This window comes from Eulemur rufifrons, chromosome 23 (assembly GCF_041146395.1).
Source record: "Eulemur rufifrons isolate Redbay chromosome 23, OSU_ERuf_1, whole genome shotgun sequence".
NCBI lineage: Eukaryota > Metazoa > Chordata > Mammalia > Primates > Lemuridae > Eulemur > Eulemur rufifrons.
Window position 1 is genome coordinate 28,380,908 of NC_091005.1, and position 22,161 is coordinate 28,403,068.

At 58.4% G+C, this 22,161-nt stretch overlaps 1 protein-coding gene across 1 annotated transcript in view; it reads right to left on the reverse strand.

The window, feature by feature from the left end:
• Window positions 1-22,161, reverse strand: part of NKD1 (NKD inhibitor of WNT signaling pathway 1) — a 79,059-nt gene that overhangs the window by 15,184 nt on the left and 41,714 nt on the right. The window contains exon 4 of the mRNA XM_069456448.1: window positions 9,385-9,451. Coding sequence (XP_069312549.1) covers window positions 9,385-9,451 — 67 coding nt within the window. The remainder of the gene's footprint in view (window positions 1-9,384; window positions 9,452-22,161) is intronic.

Consider the following 22,161-nt stretch of genomic DNA (forward strand, 5'->3'; position numbering starts at 1 on the left):
GCAAAGTTAAATTTTAAACACTGTTTGTTGTGTTAGCCAAAAGCCTGAACAGAACAGACTTTTTTCCTCCGCTGAGATCAAAGAGAGTCTCTTCCCTCTCCCCTCCCCCAGTTTAAAAAAAGGGATGGGAGGGAGGAAGAGAGAGAAAGAAGAGAGGAAATACCTGAATGGTGGCACCTTTGATCATGGTCTAGACTCCCACCCCCACCCCCAGGGGCCCAGTGGGAGGCTCCTTTGGGACTCCCTGCTGGGAGAGTCGGGTCACTGTTTACCCTGGCAAACGGCAGTGACCCAGGCAGCGGATGGCACAGCCCACCCAGCCTGGGCTGCTGACAGATGGCGCCACCTGAACAGCATGAGGAGGGCTGTGAAATAAAACAGATCCCCCCTCCCGAGCAGTCCGACAGGACGAGCACCTCGGGACTCTCCCCGCTCGGTCTGGGGTCATTTGGGGTCACTGGAAGACCGGCTCTGAGAAGCAGGCTGTCCACTGCACAACTCCAGGAGGCGCCACTCACAGGACAGACACCATAGACATGTGCGTTGCTTATGACGTTTTCCAGACGGACAGCAGAAAGGTCTCTCGGGGCGGGCGCCCTTCCTGGCTTGTGCAAACGCATCTGGAGCGAGCAGGGCACTTCGTTCTGCATCGTCCTCTCTGGGACCTTCTGACCGCGTCCCAGGAGCCTCCACACCCGCACGGCCGGCACGCAGCCGTGCTGGGCCCAGCGTGCGGCTCGCCCCGCACACGCACACAGCAGACACGCCAGCAGTTTGCTGGGCTGCAGAACACCCCACAGGCAGGCCCGAGGACGGCTGGCTACGTGACAGACGTACCACGCCTCCTGCCTCGAGTGACGCCAGAAACTGGCACAGGGAATAGGCGAAACTCTGAAACCTGCGTGACATCAGCAAAAGGCAGCTTATTTTAACACAATCCAGAAAGGCCTGATGGATAGGAACCTTTGAAAGACGAAACGGAATTTGAAACACAGTTATGACTAAATCAGCCCCACTGAAGACCAGGAATTACTAACATTTCAAACGCACGGCAGACGCCTCCCTCAGCCCAGTTACCTGGCAAGCTCTTCTCAGTTAATACAGCGTAAGATTTAACACAAGCCAGAGCTTCCTGGCTGGAGTTTGGACGCTCGCCCTAACATATCCTTAAGTCCTTTTCCAATTGTCCACGTACAGATTATCTGCTGCAAATATTTTAGTCTCAGGGTAGCTTGCCAGGATGTTTGAGTCCCCAACCTTCTGACAGCAGCTGTTAGAAGGAATGCAGATGAATTTTAATATTAGCCTGTGCCAAATATAATTAGGCGGATAAATCTGCTGCCAGTAAAAAGAGAAAGATATCATATGTGCATTCCGGGCCAAATGGTTTCTTGCACTATCTGCGTCCGGCTCTCCTTAGGGGCTGAGTCCCAGATACGCACGAATCAGTTTGTAAACACAGTCACGCACACGGGTGGGCTGCCCTGGAGATGCGGGTGACGTTGGTAGCTACACACGTTGTTCCCTTAAGTCCTCTTACCCCCGTGTAGAGTGTGTTACTATTTGCATTTTACAAAAGAGGAAACTCAGCTTAAAAAGCAAATTTGATTAAGCCACGTCCCTGCTTAAAACCCTCCACTGGCTCCTTTTTGCCTAACGATGCGTCCAAAGTCTTCCACGACCTGGTGCTGTCGCCCCTCAGCCCCACGTCTCCACAGAGCTGCTTCTGTGTCTGACCTGCCGTGCTCCCGCGGCCGCCCCTGCCGAGGACACCCCTCTACCCCGCAGCTCTTCCGGTTAAGCCTCCCTTCCTGGGAGAAGCGAGTCTCACACCTTCTGGGGCGAGGTTCGTTGTCCCTGCTCAGTAAGCCTGTGTCACGGTGTTACTGTCATCACTCGATGCACCATCTCACTCTTTCTTCTGTCACCCCAACATATATAGCATAGTGTCTGCCACACCACAGGTGCTCCCCCTCCTCCTCCTCCTCCCCCTCCTCCTCCTCCCCCTCCTCCTCCTCCTCCTCAGCAAAATGAAATAATGGTAAGAGGCAGAACCAGGATTTGAACTCAGGAGTTGTGGAACGAGAAGAACTGAAATCCCAGTGTCCTGACTCCCCAAGCCACTGGTCTCTGCACTCTGTCACGCCACGATAGCTGGCACCTGTTCCTGCCTGTCCAGCAGCCTCCTCCTCCTTCTGATAATAGCATCCGCGCTCCTCTGCCTCCCCCCTTCCCCACTCTCAATCTGTGCGGTGTATGGGGACGGACCCCACCCCTGTGTCAGGGGTGTCCCCAGCACCCCCACCCGGCCCAGCTATCTCATCCCGACGCCGCTGCGCTGGCCCTGGGTCTGCACGGGACGAGGGTCCCTCGTGGAGCCGATGGAGCCAGGCCTCCGGGCCCCTCACCGCACCCGCCCTTTGCCAGCCGGAATGGACCTTCACAACGTGTTCGCGTGGCTGTATGTTTTTGTAACATTTTCAAAATTAGGCATTTTATCCTCAATCGGTTAAGACTATCATCTCTTTCCATTCTGACGTCCCATGCTTCCCCTTGTGTCAGGTGACGTTGTGGGGATACATAGGCATTTCTGGAAATGAGCTAAGGGGAGACTGAGATGCAATATTATATTTTTAGATTTAGTCGCAAAGTTGTATAAGCTTCAGATCCTGGAAAACCTAGATCCACCCTTATCAGGAAAGTGAGAGTCAAATATCTGTAAGGAATAGCATGACGTGGGGGCTCCCATTCCTCTGAGATGCTGAGCTCACGGGACGGGCAAGCCTAGGGCTGGGGGCAACCGCCTCTGCCCGCTGTGGGGGGCAGGCTGCCGGGGCGGGGGTAGGGAGAGAGAGAGAGAGAGAGAGAGACTGTGTCTGTGCATGCGTGTGTGTGTATGTGTGTGTGTGTGTGTGCATGTGTGTGTGTGTATGCGTGTCTACGACACGGTCTCAGCTCCTAAATCTGGCCAGGCCGTTTTAGGCAAGATCTACCCTAGGATTTTCAATATCACATGCCAAAAGCTTAAGCAAGTTTGGGGTGAGTTTCCAAAAGAACCAAAAGAATCCTGACTTAACTAATCCATCGCTTCGAGCTCCTGCTTTTCAGGAAAAACCACCGTCGCGGCCACCGCCACCCAAACAGTAATCACCAGTGCGGTGCTCCAGGGCGGTTTCGGGCTTCTCCACCAGCGGGGGTGCGCCCCTTCCTGAGACCAGAAACGCCACTAGGGTCTTTTTCTCCACAATCCTGCCTCCCCAGGCTGCATTTTACTGTCCCTAGATTTCGCTTAAGGGCCAGTTGTCACTGAGGGGACAGAGAAAGGGAAAAACCCTTCCCAGCGCGCAACATCCTGGCCTTTCTTTCGCATCTGAGCAGAAGGCTGGTGGCCACTCCGCTCGGAGGCCTGAACAGGACCGAGAGGAAACATCTGTTCAGGGCGGGAGGGGACCCTGGGAGAGGGAGAAGGAAGGGGGAGCCTCCGTGGGCTAAAAATACCATGTCCCTTCCACTCCTCCCGTCCCCACCCAAGTTAAAACACGTGATGAAACTCAACTTTTACAATGTAACCCCGAGCTACTTGAAACTATTAAAACCTCCTCAGTATCTGCCACGAGTCAGAATTTCCACTGTTCAAGCTGAGCTTTTATGAAGAACAGACTTGAGAGAAACTGCCGAGGTACAAAGTGCGCTTGTCCTGTCAGTGCTGAAACTCGGCTTCCGGGGGACTTCGGGGGAGTGGAGTCAGGCTTGGCTGACACTCGGCGACAGGACGGGCTCTGAACTGAGGGACGCCAGCCAGCGGGGTGTGGCCCGCCTGCCCCTCTGGCCGGGGGTCCCCGCTGCTCTCCTGTGGACCCCCCTTCCTCTCAGACTTCCAGGGCGCCACCAGCCAGCCTCGCCCGGGAGTCACGTGCAACCCTCTGTGGCTACCTCCTGGGAAGTCTTGACTCTTTGTCGCTCTCCTGCCCAACCGCCCTGCACCCAACTGCACACGCCAGGGATCCCGCTGCCCACTGGGTTTCTCTACCTGGATGTCTAACTGTCACCCGCCAAAACCTCCACCTCCGACGTGACACTGCCATTTGCTCAGTTCCTTACGCCAGAAGTCTACAGTGCACCCGGGACCCTTTCCCTCCCCACCTCCTCGCCCCCCACCCCAGACCCACAGCCCCCGGGCTAGGCCAGCACTACTGCCATTGCCTCCTGGTTCCTCTCGTCCTTCCTCCCTCCCCGTGGCCATCCTTCCCAGCAGCCAGAATCATCGTCTTCAGTTGGAAGTCAGAATCTGGCAGCCACCTACCCAAGCCTCCAGTCTGATGCTCACCAACTCCCCACCTGCCTCCCCTGTCTCCCCCCATCACACTGGCCTCCTTTCTGTTTTTCCAAAACACCAAGTTCCTTCCACCTTGGGGTTTTGCTCGCTCCTCCTAGCTGCTCTCCCTCCACATTCTCCCGTAGCTGGCTCCTTCCTGGCATCTGCATCTCAGCTGAAAAATCACCTTCGCAGACAGGCCTCACACTCTGCCTTTCATTGGGTCTTGCCTCTTGACAGATCACCACTGCCAGAAACTTCTGTGCTCATTCACTGGTTTATTTCTTCACTGCTTGCCTCCCCGCTGTGACAGCCCTGAGGGCAGGGCCCGTCTGTCTTGTTCAGGGCGGGGCGGGGGGGGGGGGACCCCAGGGCCCAGTGGGGAACCCAGGGCCCAGCGGGGAACCCCAGCAGCAGCAGGTGCTCAGTACATGCTGACTGAGGAGGAGGTAGAGTCGTGGGTTCTGTTCTCAGTCTGCTGTGTGACCCTGGGTAGGCCACTTTCCCTCTCTGGGCTTCAGTTTTCCAACTACAAATGGAAGGGACTAAAGACCTCCCAAGGGCCCCTCAGCTTTGTCAACGGCTATGACATCTCACACCAGGAAGCCAGGACGGACTGGCCTGGGCCCCAACATGGGAACACAGGACCTGCCTGAGTGGCCCGAAGGAGGAGGTCACCTGACTTCAGTGACTTTATGGTGTTGATTTTCACTCTTCTAGTGAGTATTTATTGAGCACTTACAGCATGCCAGACCCTAAACCACACCCTGGGAGTACAAGGAGGCATTCAGAGATTCTAATAGGATTAGGGGAGCTTTGAAAAGAGGCCGTCTTTGATCTGGACTAGGTGACTGATCACAAACATGTGGGGCCCGTGGCATGACAGCAGTCACGACAGCTCACACACACGGGGCCCTCGCCTGCACCAGGGCTGCTCCTGGGGCCCCTCCACTGTCTTTGCAAAACCCCGAGGCAGAAGTGCTACGGGGACCCGACGAGGAAACGCAAGTACAGAGAAGCTAGGTGACTCCCCGAGGTCACATGGCGCGCGTGGGACAGCCAGGCTGGAATGGGGACCCCAGTCGCAAGTTGCCAGGAAGTCAGACAGAGGCAGGACAGATGAGGAAGGTGAAGTCCGGGCCGGTGCTGAGCCAAAGAGGCCCTGAGCCCCCGGAGGCTGCTCGGCCCCTGGTCTCCGTCCCGACACCGCTGCCCTGCTGGGCAGAAGCTGATCCCCCAGGCACACCCACCCTCGGCCGGGAAGCAGAGCCCTCCCCCAGGCTGCCAGGTCCACACGCCAGGCTGGCGGGGACGACAGCCTGGGCAGAGGGAGGCCTGCCCTGGGAGCCTGGAGGGACAGGCTGGCCCCTGAAGGGGGAGGGGGTCACATGACGTCAGTGGCTTTGAGCATCTTCTTTGTAAGGGTGGGACCAGCAGGCTGGGCTGGGTTCTGCAGAGCCGGCTTCCGACAGGTGATGCCAAGCGTTCAGGAGACAAGAAACGGGCACTCGGGGGTGGGGAGGGACAGTGGGCAGAGGCCAGAGGAGAGACACGGAGCTGGGTGGGGACAAAGTCGGCCCTGGGGAGGTGGAAGGGGCCCAGGGAGAAGGGGACACAGTGACTCCTGGAGGAACGAGGGTCTGCCGAGCAGGCCTGGCACAAGTTCTCCCCTCAGGGCCCGAGCTGCAGGCTGCCACCACCCGCGTCCTGCCCAGCTGGGGAGGCGGGGACGCTGGGTGGGTGCTGGAGGTGAGTGTGGGGTCGCTCCTCCCCGGTCCTCAGACCCAGCTGGGCCAGCAGGAGGGGGTCCCTCTCCCCTTCTCCCCGTGAAAGCCTCACTTCCCCAGCCCTGCCACGCCCAGCCAGCTCTGAGAGCTTGGGACTTTTGATGTTTACTTTGTTCTTTCCCCAGTTCAAAAGGAGCTCCACAGCCCTGGCCCCCGCACCAAACCCAGCCTTAATCTCCCATCCCTCACGCTCCCAGCTGGCCAGTTAAGGCGGTTAAGACGCTGGATTAGGGCCGGCTTTACATAACAACGCGGGAGCTAAAGCCATCCTCTCCTGGGATGGCTAAAAGACTTCTTTTTATCTTCACGCCTCAGATGGCCTTTTTTCTCTCTTAAACAGCTCTCCAGCCCGCCAAGAGGCAATGAACTTGGCCAACACGAAGACAAAGAAGAGATTCAGGACTCAGCTGGTTCTCCCTTGGCCAGCAGCACAGAGGGACACCGCAGCCCCGGGGACAGAGCAGGTGGCTGGTTCTCTGTGGCCAGGACTTGGTGGCACCAGCTCTCACCAGACCGTGCTGGGGTGGGCGGCTTCAGACCACGGCACCAAGGGCGGCCAGAGAACCACAGACAGTCACCGGGCCCAGGGTCCCTCCGAGGGGTCTCGGGCCAAGTGGACATGTCCAGGTGCTCAATCCAGAGCAGCTCCACTCTTGATGCTCTGTTTATTGTTTTTCACTTTTAAATCGTGTCGTTAGTTTTTAATTTCATAAGGAACACATGATTACATTCTTCTTGTAAAAGTTAAAACAGGAATTACAGATAATACTACAGCCACCTTTGACCACCTTTCCAATTTTACTCTCCTCCCGTGTTTGAAAAGAGACATTGCTACCCTCTACCCAGGCCTCTGTCCACACAATAACATACCACAGTACGTGGTACCCCAAGAAAATACAGCGGGGGTTGTGGGGTACCTTTTCTTTAATATAAAAGATATAGTGTATGCATCTTTCTGAAGCCTGTTTTAACTATTTTACATTTTGTGCTTCTGCGTAAAGCTTCTGTTTGAAGAAAGGGGCTGAAAAGCTTGACCACCAACACCCTAGCCCAATCCCCAGTTGGGACACTGAGGCAGGCCAGTGGCTCCCAACCCGCTGCCTTGTCAGTGGCGGCACCGACATGCCTGGTCCCACCAGCAAGTGGCGAGGTGCCTGGGCCACCCCTGACCGGACAAGTGGCGCCAACCTCACCCCCTTTCCCTGACAAGAGCCGGGACCCTTGGGGATCTCGCAGTATCCCCCACCTGTCAACCGACGTTTGTGAGTGCCACCCCAGAGTGGCTCATCCTCCCACAAGGTGCCCACGCCCTGAGTGCCCAGATCCATGTGGGCACTCACCGGGTTACAGACAGGGAGAGACCTGCCCCAGGTCACAGCCCAAGTCCCCGCCAGGGCGGGCAGGGGAGCCACGTCTGTCTGCAGGTAAGGACACCTCCTTCGAAGTCAATCACATAATTTCATTCTGAGCCTCAGTGGACAAAAACGTCCCTGGTTTTTGGCTCTACCCAGGGAACCAATAACTGGTGGCCAGAGGGAAAGGCAGAGGGAGAGAGGGACAATGACCGACGGACGAAGGCGCGATGGGCCAGGGAGGAGTGACGGAGGCTGCGCAGATGGTGCAGGGGGGAGTGGGGCGGACCGTGGCTGCCTGGGCCGGGGACAGTGGGTGGCAGGAGGGGCCGGTGCATGAGCGGGCAGTGGAGGGAGGATGGTGAGGACGGGTGGAGCGACAGATGGATGAGCGTGCGGGAGGGGTGGGCCACGGGTGTGCGGGCGGGTGGACGGAAGGACGGACAGACAAGAGGATGAACTTGCTATTAGGCGACCACGAGAACGAGCACATGAATAGATACATGGCGTGAGAGCTGAAGACCACGTAATCCACCTCTGGGGTCACCTCGACCCCCAGGGCCTCCATCCTGCAGACTTTACCTGACGCCCCAGACCTCCTCCAGGCACCAAATCCGACCATCTCTCCACCGGCATCTCAGGCTTGGGGGAGCCCAGGGAGTGACAATAATCAAAGCCACGGAGCCCCTCAGTGCAAGCACCAAGGTCACAGGCAAACACACTCCAGGATACACCCACAGCCAGGACAAAGCTTTCTGTCCATGGGACTCCGCCGCACTCCTCCGCCTCGCTTTGGAGCCTGCTCATGTTTAGCGAAGTTTGGTGGATACCTGGATCTCCAGCCTGCCTCCGACTTCTGGGCGACAGGGTGAATCTCTTGAAACAGTGCTCCTCCAAGTGCAATGTGCATGCAAGTCACCCGGGAGCTTATCAGAACGCGGATGGGATTCAGTGGGCCTGGGTGGAGCCTGACATTGAACGTTTATAGCAGCTCTCGGGCCACAGGTGGCCCCAGTCCTCAGGTCAGACCCTGGCTGCCCTGGACCTCCTGGCACTGAGAACCCACCAAGTACAGCTCTCCTCTCAAGGCCCTTAGGACCCCCCAGGACCTCCCAGGACCCTTGCACCACGGCCCCCCAGCCCTCCAGCCAGTGCCCGCCCTGGCTGCTCCAGAGAGGTCCTTACTCTCCCAAGGCTGCCCCGTTCGGTGAGTCTCTCTCTCGTTCTAAACAAAGCGTGGAGACACTAACCCATCCGGCAGACACGCTCAGCTTCACGTTGTCCATTCCTTGCACCAACTCTGGGAGCAAAGCAGGGAAAAGGCCCTCATCCCCATTCTACAAATGTGGAAACCGAGGCTCAGGAAGGCCCAGCCTGTCCCAAGTCAAATCAGCAGGCGCTCTACCTTCGTGTCCCAATTCTCTCTACAATACGGCACTCCTCCGTGAAGCAAGGGAGAAACGAGGGCTACAGGCACGAGAGGCAAGAGGCCGGGGGGGTGTGTGTGAGTGTGAGTGTGTGTGTTCTTGCACGCACACAGGCTCATGCACCGGGCGCGATGTGAATGGAGAAAGGGAAAACACAGCCGCAGCTGCACGCGGCGCTAAGCACATGCCTAACGCCGTCTGGGGGCTTCGCGCAGCCTGAGTGGCTGCTATTGCTACCCACAGAGGGGACACTGAGGCTCCACATCCATCCATGGCCCGCAGCGAGCGCAGCTCAGGGCCGGGCTGTGGAGCAGGTGTCGGGCTCCCACCCGGCCTCTCCCGCCTCACGCCCAGCCCGCCCCCAGCCCCCCCCACCGACAGTCACAAGCCCTCGTCCTCTGCCTCAGCTGCAGGTTTCCTGGAGTACCGTGGGGGTCACATGGCGGCCAGACACCCCGCTCCCCGCTCGCTGCCACTGGGAAGAGACCACGGGCTGCAAGTACCTTCTAGCCGAAAGTCCTCCTCCTCCTCCTCGCTGAGCGTTTCTCTGAACACCTCGCCCACGAGCTCCTGGGGGAAGACAAAGCAGGGCATTAAGGGAGTCTCGGGGACAGGTGGGAACCCGGTGGGGACGGCAAGAGCGGTGTGGTGAGGACCCTGTTCTGAGTCTTCCGGTGGGAATTTGGTCAACTGAGGCAGATCCTATCAGGCCTGACAAGTACTGAGATGCTTTTTTAGGAAGTAACTGTCGCTCAGCCTACAGCCCACCGTGAAACCCCACACGGGCCCACACTGCTCCCTCAGGAAGGAGGCTCTGCCCGCCACCCCGGAACTGCAAACACCAGGCCAATGTGCCTCGTCTGTGCTGTTATGGACCCAGGACCAGCAAGATTCCCCTGCCGGCCTAAGAACAGACCTCAATTCCTCAATTCTGGATCCTTCTTCCTCCAGCGCAGGGTCCCAGGAGGGCTGTCTCAGCAGGTTACAAAGAAGCCATAGGGCCTGGTGTGCTCTAAGTGGGTCCCCATTTCCTTAACGTCAACCTAAGCTCTTCAGCACGACATTCAGGGGCCCACATGCTCTGGCTCCAGCTGGTTTTCGGTCATGCCTCCCATATTTCACCCACTCACACCTTCCGGAAACCAGCCTGATCCTTGCACACGCCCTGCCCACCAGAGAGTTAAAGATGTCTGGTCTCTCAGCCCACGTGGCAGGGCTACTCCCAAGCAGCCTGGCCAGGTGATGTCAGGTTGACAAGGGGAGTCTGGCTGGTCTACAGGCTGGGAAATTTCTGGGATGTCAACAAAGTCCCCGTTGATCTGACCCACCCAGCAGGATATCTCTAGATATGGAAGATGCTAGATGACCAGGGCTTATCGAACTGTCTTCTGTATTTATTGGTATTCTGTCAAGAAGAGTTCTGTGATCAAAGAAGATTGTTTTAAACAAAGTTAAACAAGGTCCCTCACTGCAGGACTTATCAGGGCTTTTACTGTGGTTATCAACACTGTGAATCTCCAAGTGCTAGTGCATACTGCATTCTCCAAACCTCTTTAGACCACGGATTTTGTTTTTCAAAAGCATCATATGGGATTCATGTCCCAAGGAACGCACTTTGGGAAATCCTCCTAACGTGGGGGGGGTCTGACAGGGTTTAGGGGGCTTACACTTATGTCTCTTAACGCTCCTAATGATGCCATGGTAGTGCTTCTCAAACCACAAAATGACAAGCAATAAAAAAGCCCAAACTCAGCAGCTGTCACCAACTTCTCTTTGTGAAAAGAAGAAAGAAAAAAAACACCCTCTCCTTGGGGGAAAAACCCCTACACCTCTGATGGATGCTTAAAAGAAAGACCAGTCCTCACCGTGAGGAACAAAAACACAGGACTCTGCATTGCTGAGCTCACCGAGTGGACACAGCTGGAGGCAGGCGTCTTGTTTTGGGGGTTTGTTTTAAAGACAAACAGCTAACATTTTGTGGCTGTTCCCTTTCTTCTCGCAAATCTTTCTAGGGCATTACACGCTCTTTCTCAGAGGCTGATAAAATGTGGCCATTCAGGCTCCCGTGTCCCCGTTACTTCAGAGCCCGCCACTCTATTCCTCCGTCAGGACGGCTTCTCTCTCCTCCGCCACCAATTATTATAATCACCGAACATTTCCTGGGCTTGTAAACTGGCTGTTTGTGTTAACACAGCCAGAGTTGACAGGGGAGCTGGGAGACGGTGACAGGAAAGGGACGCACACAGGTGGCATCGTTAGATGGCTGGGACGCCGCGGCAGCCAATTAAAGCTCATCTTTCATGCTGGAAAAAGACGGATGCCGCCACCCCCTCACAGGCTGGCAGGCAGCGCTTCCTCGAGGACCGGGAGACGGCCTTCAGGAGAATCCGCAAACCCCCTCCTGCCAGGTCCTCTGCAGAGAGGGGACTCCGTGCCGCCCCCCATGTGCCCCGACCACACCGCAGCCAGGTGAGGCACTGATGAGCCTTTGGAGTTCTCGTGTCTTTTTACTGGCACACTCGGAAGAGCTTAGGACTCCAAACACGGCCACCGACAAGGCAGCCGTGTGGGACCCCAACAACAGTGCCCGCGTGTGTACCCGGCACCACAGTCCCCACTCTGATGACTGCTTCGGTGCTCCCCGCTGGGAGGACCAAGCTCTCTGACACACTCGCAAAGCAGAGTTCTAGCAAGTTCTGGCATCAGTCTCTTACTGCTAAATGGTCCCTGCTCTGTAGAACGTGGCGAGAGCTCCTCCGCGCCACGGTCTGCTGACACACTGTGCCCTGCAAATGCTCGACTACAGCAGAAACTCACCTCACCTGCAGAGCCACGCAGCCCAGGGGCTGTGGCCTGCGGCGTCTGTGGGCCCCAAGCTTGCAGTCACTAGGCCAGAGGTGATGTGGGATGTCGAGCCAGGCACAGGATCACGTCCTGGCTCCACTGCCTGCCTCACTTTTAGACCTCGGTCTACTTATCTGTAAAATGGGCACAGTAATAAACCACAATAATAATAAGGCAACTGACACTGTACATTTCCCAGGTGTCAGGCACCATGCTAGGTACCTTGCATGCACAGTCGTCCCTTGGTATCTATGGGCAATTAGTTCAAGGACTCTCCAAGGCTACCAAAATCCATGGATGTTCAAGCTCCTTATGTAAATGGTGTCGTATTTGCATATAACATACACACATCCTTCCGTATACTTTAAATCACCTCTAGATTTCTTATAATACTTAATACAATGTACATGCTATGTAAATAGTTCTTACACTGTATTGTTCGGAGAATAACAACAAGAAAAAAAGTCTGTACATGTTCTGTACAGCCATTTCCCCCCAAATACTTCCTATCTGTGGCTGGTTGAATCCAAGCATGCACAGCCATGAATACGAAGGGCCAACTGTGTGTTTATTAACCCCTTTAATCATCGCCACAGCCCTACTCTTTCCATCTCTCAAGAAATACATGCTTATTACGATGGTTTGCAAATTGTAAAGTGAGAGGTATAATCTTTACCATTTTTTCCCACAAAGAAAGTAGCCCCAACCCTCAAGGACCATGGAAGACAGGAAAGCAATCTAATGACAGCCACCCACCGCTCACGGCGTACGAGGGTCACGGAGGGAATCCTGGCGGGAAGGCCGCCCAACAGCCTGCACTTCGGTGAGGAGGAAGGAGCCCAGGACCGGCTCTGGGTCATCAGGCAGTGAGAGGCAGAGCCAGGCTTCGAGCCAGCTGCTTCGGCTGCCCCAGCCTGGCCTCAGTCAGCCAACCAGGGCTCCTGCAGGCACAGGGGCAGAGGTGGCCAAGCGTCCTGGCACTGGCCAGGGACCAGAGATCATGCCTAGAGAAGCACACGAGAAACAGCCCAGCAGCAGTTCCAGGGGGTCAGTGGGACTCAAAGGCCCCCACAGCTCCTCCCCACGGTTCGGGGACTTGGCCCTGCCCTCAAGCTGAGCCCTGGCTGGCAGCCCCGCGCCAGGTCCGGGGGCCAGGCCCTCAGCGCCACGCTGCAGGAAGGCAGGCGCTACGGGGAGCCACAGCGCAGAGGGCACGCAACTAGGGGTGGTCAGACCTCAGTGCAAACTGCAGCGCTGCCGCGCACGCTGCATCCCCTGGCAGAAGGAACCCGAGCTCCAGAGCACCTCGGTCTCCCCACGTACAGACAGGACGACAGCACTCAGGACGTCCTGGGGGGCTGCGAGGAGCAAGGAAGCAGTCGCGTGCAGAGGGCTTAGCGTGGCACCTGGTTCCATGGGCGCAGCTCAAAGGACCAGTAGCTACCACGCGTTCCTTGCACTATCACCAGAACACTGCTGGGAGAACTCACCTGCCCCGGGTACCCACAGGGACGTGTGGGAGCAGCTCCTGGCCTGCCCAGCACGCTGTTTCCGGTGCTCGGCGTTTCATCCTCGTGGCAGTCCTTTCAAGTATTTCTACCATTATCCCCACCTTGCAGATGAGAACACTGAGGCACAGAGAGGTTAAGTGACTTGCTCAGGGTCACACAGAGAGTAAGTGCCAGAGCCAGAGCCCACACCCTTCACCACTGTTCTTTTTTCTTTACTTGAAATCATTGTATCTTCTAAACCACTGTTCTTATAAGAAACACGAGTGTGGGCCTTGGTATGCAGTGACTGCCCTTCATTGCTTCTTTGGTCTACTCAGCTGTCACTCCGGCCCCTGGGCCCCAGTGGGCCCCAGCCCTGCTCCAAGTTCTGATCAAAGACCTTCTCCCCGGAGTCCCTGACCTACCTGGCCTGGTGCCAGGCTGCCCCTGCCCAGTGGCCTGGCTTAGTGGCCTCTCAGCCACATGGCCCAGACGTGCCTCCCTCCTGAGTTCCTCCTGGGCCCCAGGAAGACGGGCCAGCACCAACCCAGAGCCCCGCATCGCAGGCACAATGCCTTATAAGGCCTCCGGGGACGGGGAGACCACATCAAAGCGGGGCCTTGGGGAGCAGGCTGGAGTTTGGGCGAGGATTTTCCTCTCTGTCTCTGAGACCTCGTCCTTCTGGACTTAATATCTTCCCTGCCGCTGCCCCGGCACTGCTTTGTCAATCTGTCTGTTCTCTGAGAGCTAACAGATGTTGGTGCCACAGGGTCTCAGAGCAAACCCCAGGTGCCCACAGAACACGGCACAACTTACAGATTCCAAGAGCGGACAGGGCTGGAACACGCCAGGGGAAGAGCAGGGAGGGGGAAGGACCCGGGCCACCCCTGCAACCCCGAGATCCAGGCAGCCTGCCCTGGAGCTGCCCCAGGAAATTCCTGGCGAACTCCCTCTTCCCAGCTCGCTACAGACACAGCCGGGCCAGGCGATCCCAGGGCCTCGCTGAGAGCAAGTCCTTGCCTCCCTCTTGTCCCTTCTCGAGAGGCAGGACTGAGACGCCCCATTCCCCAGAGCCCAGTGGATCCGGCAGTCGGGCACCCGGGCAGGGGGCCCGGGCCCACCCTCGGCAGCTGAGTGGCAGCAGACACGGTACTTAACTTCTCTGGCCCCAGTTTTCCTCTTCTGTAAAATGGGGATTTAGATGTCAAGGAGCAGTCTAAGAAAAAATGTGGACAGAACACCTAGGACGGCGTCGGGGCAAAGGGGGACACTACACATCAGCCTCTCCCCCTCTGCAGTGTGCTGCTTCCCACACGCGCCCGGGAACACGCCCAGCGTTTTATCCCTACGCTAACCCAGCGCCCGGAGAGTCGGCGCCACGTGTCTACCCTGAGACGACACTCACATGTGCGTGCCGGAAGGCACATTCAGTTCAGCGACGTTTAGGGCAACACGCTTCCCAGTGACCCACAGTCAGAAGCGCCCCGGACGCCATCGGAGGAACTGCGGGATCTCCGCAGCGGACCCCACGTCGCGGTCAGGAGACCGAGGAAGACCCGTCCACGCTGACCGCGGTGCGCCACGCCACGGCACAAGTGCAAGAGCAAACGCCAGAAGACACGAGGTGCGATGCCACCGGCACCTCGAGGAAACTGCCGAACACTCGATGTCCTCCACGTGGGGGTGAGCACAGGATGACGACAACCGCGGTCACCTCCAGGAGCAGAGGGAGCGCGGAGAGCGGGGCGTGGGGGTCGCAGGCCTCAGCCTGATCAGATTTGTCCCAGTCTCAACAAACGAGTATATTCACATGGAACTTGGGTAATTAAAACAGAATTTAACAAACCCCCCGACAATAGCCCCCTTTACCAAAGAGGAAACGGAGGCTCAGCAGGAGGGTAAGTGGCAGGTCCAAGGTCTCACAGAGAGAAGGAGACAGAGTGGGCTCGGGCCCTCCAGGGATCAGGCGCCAGGCCAAGGTGACGCGTGTGGCCCCTGGGGCACAGGCCTTCGGGGGCTCCAGCCACCAGCGGGGCAGGTCTCTTCCCTAGGGCTACACCCAGGAAACGAGAGAGGGAAAACCAGGGCTGTCCACGTTCTGGGCCTCAAGTTCTGTGTCTTACTTAGCACACCTCTCACCTGTGAGCCTCTGCTGTTTCTGCCCACGCAGCTTCCTCGCCCAGCCCCGGACTCTCGGAGCCCACTCTCCCTGCAGGCACGGCGGGCCGAGGGCGCCGGGAACGCCCCCACCCCGTCCCGACCACACGGAACACGCAGGCCGGTGACGCGAAAATGGTCATCGTCAAAGGGCCGGGGGTGAGGGGGGGACGGGGAACAGGATGCTGGCAGCAGACACTAGGAAGGGCTCCTGGAGGTCCGGGCCCGGGGACAGGAGGCGCTGGGCATGTCCTCCTCCCTGGAGATAGGAGGAAAACAGACACGCTCCTCTCTCGAATGGCACCAGAACCCGGACTCCACGTGCTGCTCCCAAAGAGAGGTGGCGTCTCTTCCCAAACGTGGGCCAGGCCCTCGGCCACTGCCCTGAAGCCCCCCGAGCCTGCTGGGGCTCACCTCACCCAGCGGTGGCTGCTGGTTCCGCCTGCCCAGCACCGGGCCCCGCCGTAGCCAGGCCCCCCACCGTAGCCAGGCCCCCCGCCGTAGCCGGGCCCCCGGGAGCTGGCGGGAAAGAACCCTTCTCTGGTGCCAAGGCCGCGTCCCACCTCACCTCCTGCTTCTCGGACATGGCTCACTTGAGGACGCTCACACAGAGACAGACGGTGGCCGCACGGGGACAGGCCTCAGGCCGGGCTGGCTCTGGAAACAGGCTGCCCAAGGACAGGGATCCGGGTCTGTTTGCTCGAGAACAGCACCTGATCCACGCAGCAGGCACACGATACGTCCCTGTCGGGGGAACCTGGGGACAGGCCCACCATCACCCGCCTTTCCTGTGAAGCCACCAAACTGCCTCGCTGCTTACAGCAATTCAGGGGGCACCTCCCTTACTGGGACCGAAGGCTCTGACTCTCACAGCCCCCTGCAGCAGCCCAGTCTCCTAAAACCTGCGTCCAAGATGCCCAGCCAAGCTTGGGAGCCAGCCTGGAAGCTTCCGCCACCCGCCGCACCGCGGCCCCTCCCTGGCCGGCCGGACTCCGGGCCGGGCGGCTGACGGGAGGAGGGAAAGGCCGGCTCCCACGCTGGGCACGCAGAGCAGGCCTGTCGTGCTTGGCCTGCAAGGACCCGGCCTTCAGGACTCCAAAGATGTGGAGTAGCAATTAAAATTCCTCAGATTTCTCCCTGCCTATTTTTAACTGCTGGAGATGTAATCAACGTGCTCCTAACTGTACATCCCCGGCCCTGGCTCCCCACATCCTGGGGACTCCAGCAGGGAGCGGGACGGCAGAGCAGGCGGGAGGAACTTCAGACCCCGGGGCCTGACTCTGAAGCCACCAAGCCCCTTCCTCCAAGCCTCGGGCCTGAGAACCCACAGGGTGCACACGGAGACGGGTGTGCCACTTCTGGAACACGGCCAGCAAAGGCCACCTCCCGCGCTGTCACCCAGCAAGCTGCAGGCACCCACGTGCCACTGTCACGACTTCCCAGAGCTAGGACCCACCTGGGCTGCGTGAGTACTTAATACTTCTCCTTAAATTGGCTCTCGCACTCTCTCTTTAACTTAGTCGTCACAGGCGTGAGTCCTACTTACACGGAGCGGTTTTCTTTAGTATAATCCTCATTAAACAAATACAGAAGCATTAAGAGACCAGATGTCCACCAGTTATGCCCTCAGGTCCCAGCCCCTCAGTAGGACAGGGACCCTGCTTTGGGAACCCCACAATCTAAAGAGCCCCCCCAGTGGGCAGGGGGGAGGCGAAGGGGAGAGACGCCAGCAGGCTGCGCCAGGTAAGCCCCAGCGCGCTTCCCATCTGGCCACGGGCCCACGGTTTCGGAACGTGATTTCTGGGCATAGAGGAGGAAAAATGGCTGATGGAGAAAAAAAGACGAAAACCAGTGGAAAACAGTAAACCCTGGCATTGCCCAGAATGCTCTCAACTCTCACACTGGTGGCATGTCCGAGGTCCTAGGAGGTGACCCAACCATGAGGCAGATCACCCAGAGCTGGCAGGGCAGGGGCCGGAGGCTTTGCTGTTGGCCTGACCGAAACCTCTGTCTAGGCAGTGTTCAAAGGCGTCTCCACGGTGGACTCCAGGAGCGCTGGGCTTGTCGGGGCCTGGGGTCACCGAGGTCATGGATGCCAAGACTCGGTGATGATGATAACTAGCATGTAGCAAGTGCGGGACGTGCACCCCGTGCCCGCTCAGCCTGCAGGTGCCTCCCCAGCTAAACACGGCGCTGGGCAGCGGGTTCTGTCATCACTCCACGCTGGCCAGCAGGAACCTTGTCATCACTCGACGTTGGCCAGCAGGAACCCTACGCTCGGAGAGGTGAAGTGAGCACCCGAGTCATCATCGGGTCTGGGTTTGATCCCTGGCTCCACTGTTTTATACCATGTGACTTCATACAAATGATTTCACCTGTTTGTGCCTCAGTTTCCCCAGCAGAAAATGGAAATGACACCTCCTCCCCGGCAGGGCAGTTGTGAAGGGGAAAGGAGAGCGTGTGTGTAAAGTGCTCAGCGCACGCCCGGCACGATCAGCACGTCCTAAATCGCAGCTGTTGCTTCCTCCTCCCTCTGGGCCCGGGCCCTTCTCCCCTCCTGTCCTCTTTCCTGCGCCCGTTGTCATCAGGGATGCCACATAGCTGATCAAAGACTGGCTCGGCCTGCCTCCATCACCCCGTAAGGGCTCAAGGGATCCCCCTGGCTGGCTGCACTTGGCGCTTGTCTGAGTCTCTGCCCTCCTACCCACGCTGGCCTGCCATGCCACCACCCACGTGCCACTGAGCCACCACGCCTCTGCCTGCCACACTGGTGACCCCGTCACGCTGACACCATGCCACTGCCTGCCACACTGGTGACCCCGTCATGCTGACATGCCACTGCCTGCCACACTGGTGACCCCGTCATGCTGACACCATGCCACTGCCTGCCACACTGGTGACCCCGTCGCGCTGACATCATGCCACTGCCTGCCACACTGGTGACCCCGTCATGCTGACATCATGCCACTGCCTGCCACACTGGTGACCCCGTCATGCTGACACCATGCCACTGCCTGCCACACTGGTGACCCCGTCATGCTGACACCATGCCACTGCCTGCCATGCCAATGGCCCTGCCATGCCACTAACCCCACCACATAGCCGAGTGCTAATGAAAGGAGAGGCCGAAGGGGCTGTGGTGTGTCCGTGATCACCGAGCAGCTGGGCCCTGGGACAGGCCCTGGGCCTGCTGCCGAGGTCCAGGGCGTGCTCCCCGCCGACAGGGTGGCCGTGAGCCAAGCCACCTATGACAGGCAGCACTGTCATCTGTCGACCAAAGAATGTGCCCACAGCCCAGGCCCACCTCCCCGTGGGGAAAGGCTGGGCTCCCACCCAGGGCAGAGGCCTGAGAAACCTGGACTTGCTCACTCTGGCCTCGGGGGCCAGGAGTTTGGGCCTCACGCTGTTCCCGTTCCAACCAGATGGCACAAGACCCTCGCAATTCATGCACCCAGGGGTCCTCATTTTCTGGACAGGACAAGAAAATGTAAGTTTGGGCCGGGCTGCGGGCCCCTCCTGCTGCGTGTGCACACACAGCCCACCCGTGCGGCCCTGGAGTGCTCCGCGGAGACCATCCCGCAGAGGCCATCCTGCCCGCGCTGGTCCCCACCCCCGGGCCTCCCTGCCCATCCCCAGCCCACGGCGCAGCTGGGAAGCTTGGCCCCGCGCCTCTCACGGGCCAGACCACCGCCCTGAGCACCAAACCCGGGCCCGAGCTGTCTCCTCCGCCGGGACAGCCCACGTCACCCCACTGCGGGCGAAGCCTTCGCCTCCCCCGGGACTGCTGTGGACGCCGACTCCACCCCCAACCCGCCAACTCTGGGCGGTCAAGGGTCGCACCTCTGGGCCGCCAGAGGACTCAGTCCATTCTGAAACTTCCAACTTTATGCGTCACCAGAATTGTGACACGTAAATCTCAGTGTCCACATTGTCAAATGGGGACACCGGCCCCACCCTGTCCCCACACAGAGGGCGGGCACGGAAGAGCCCAGAGAGCTCAAGCCGCTGTTAGGGAGTGGGGGCTCCCAGGGTGCAGGTGGGACAGGCGCTGCCGGGGGGACAGTCTCACCGTGGTAAGGAACAAAAAGGCACATTTTCCAGAGCGTTTCTGGAAGGATGCGCTGCCCTCAGGCGTGGGAACTGGGGTGCCGTCTCCTCAGCTGTCCTGCTTTCTGGACTGAGTTTTGTGTTGTCTCTTCTCTTCCTTAACCCCTTTTCTTTTTCTTTTTTTTTTTTTTAAACCAAGAACACACAATGCTTTTATACTAAAAAAAAAAATTAGCTTTTCCCAAAGCAGCTGTTCCGTTAAAACAAATGGTGCCTGCTCAACAAAGCACCTCAAATTTCATGTGCCCAAAACTGACTCCTGACGCCCCCCAAACCCGTCCTCCCTGATGCAAACAGGACAGCTCCCTCCTTCCCTGGCCAGACACCCAGGAGACGTCCCCAGCTTGTCCTCTGACCCTCCTTCAATCCATTGGCACATCCTGTCGGTTCTACCTTCAAAGCACGTCCTGAAACCATTCCCTCCTCCACAACTACTGTGCATTCCAGGCCACTGTTCTTTTCAACGGCCATGGTTTCCCCTTCTCTGCCCTTGCCCCACCCCCACCCCAGCTCCACTCCCACCCAATCCTCTAAAGTCCTACCAATGCCCAACAGAGCCCCATCCCATCCGGCCGTCCCACCCCTCCCTGGCCTCACCCACAACTCCCTTCCACTTGTTCTACCACAGACACGGGCTCCTTGCTGTTTCTCCAACATGTCCGGCATGTTCCCACCTCAGGGCCTTTGCACGTGCAGTCCCCGCTGCCTGGGAGGCTCTTTCTCCAGATAGCTCCTCCTTCCTGTCCCTCCTGCAGGTTTTAGCTCACCGTCACTTTGTCACCCAAACTTCTCTATTTAAAATTGCAGCCTCTCCCCCTCCTCCCTGCCTCATTTTTCCCTGAGCACTTTCAGCCATCGGACGTATCATGTGTCAAGGCCCGACAGAGCAGGCACTCAGCGAGCATGTGCTGAACGACCCAACGCAGCTCTGTATTTACTGACTCAGAAAAACATTCCCTGCATTTTCTTGAAAGAAAAAAGCAGCTGCCAAAGAGCAGAGAGAATGCAATCACATCCACCGCAATCACACGCACATGTCTCCGTGCGTGCAGTCAGAGGCACCAAAATGTTCCCAGAGGTTGTGCCTGGTGCCGGATTCCAGGCCATCCGAATGTTTGTCACAAACACGCACGGTTACTTCTGCCATCAGAAAGGATGGCAAAACATTTTCAAGAAAGCACACTAAAGCAAACAGAAGTGAGACCCCGCTGGTTCTAGGACTCACACACGTAAGTTGGCTGTGGAGGCCTGGGCCCCGCAGGGGAGGGTCTTGCAGCTTGGCAGTGACATGGGCGGTCTCTTGATTCCAGCCACGAGGGCAGGCGGAGGCTCCAGGCCTGTGAGCACCCAGACCCATCGCTCTCCCCGACAGCCCCCCGGTACGCACAGCCCACAGGAGCCCACTGCCAGAAACCCGGCATCTTCTCACCGCTCTCGGCTACACAGGCGTAGGAGGCCGAGGGGCTGCAAGACCCTTTTTTGTGGTTGTGTAACACAGACAAAGCTTGATTCCAGAAATGACACGAGACCAGTTGAGCGTGTCAAACTGGGCTGTCAGTGGGGCCTGGGGAGAGTGGGTAGCAGCTCTCCTCCTCCCCACCCCAACCAGCACGCACCACATTCTACTGTTTCCCTTCTCAGGTAACCAGAGATCTCAGAGCAAGAAGCAGTGGAGATCCCTGGGGCAGCCGCCTGCCCCTGCAGGTCTGGTCAGCGTCCCGTGCAGGTGTCACCGCGGGGTGGCCCCGTGGGAGACCCGAGGATGGAGAGGCCACATGGTCAGCACGGAAGGGCTGAGCCCACTCCTGGGCCTGGGGGTAAGAAGGTATTCACGGGGCGACTCTGCCCATCACACCTACACCTCACCCAGCAACCCTCAGCGGTCCCCAAGTGAGCTGTCCCCCTTTTACAGATGGGGAGACCGAGGGTCACAGGGGAGGCAAGAAAGCAGTGCAGTCGGGGGGGACCAAGTCCTCCTGCGAGGAAGGCCAAGGCCCCAGGGATGCACCCCTGGGCGAGCTCCTGGGGACACACAAGAGAGTCCTCGGCAGCCCGAGGCCCCCACATGTGCCCAGACCACAGGTGTCGGGCCAGGCTGGAGCTCTCCTCCAGGGGTTCTGACCTGTGACCCCAAACGCCTCTGAGAATGTCCCCCCAGAAAAACACCACACAAAGAAAACTGCACACTGAACTCCAGGGGGCTCAGGAAGCTCCCTGATACAGGCCCAGTTGCAAACCTCTCGGAGTCTAGATGGGGAAACTGAGGCCTCAGAAAGGGGCAGGACCTATCCAGGGCCACAGAGCCAAAAAGCGGCAGAGCCACGATCAGAATCCAGAAGCCCCAGAGCAGGCGGCAGCAGAGCCGGCAGAAGACCAGTCCCCCCTGGGAGCAGTCGCAAAGGACGAGAATCCCCCGCCTCCACCGACAGCCGGGAAGCAGGTGCGTCCAGCCCACGGCCCAGCTCCTCGGCCACTGTCTCCACGTGGTGCGGTCCGTGTCTCTGGGGAATGCCATGTAAACAAACATGCACAGGATTTCTCAAGCCCGTAGAGACCACTTGCGTTAGGACCCCCACAAGGTCCTCGCAGCATGCGGGATCTCCCCAGTGTCTGGTCTCTGGGCCCCTTGATCGTGGCCACCTCCCCGAGGCACAGCACATGCCTGCAGATCCCCTCCGGTCT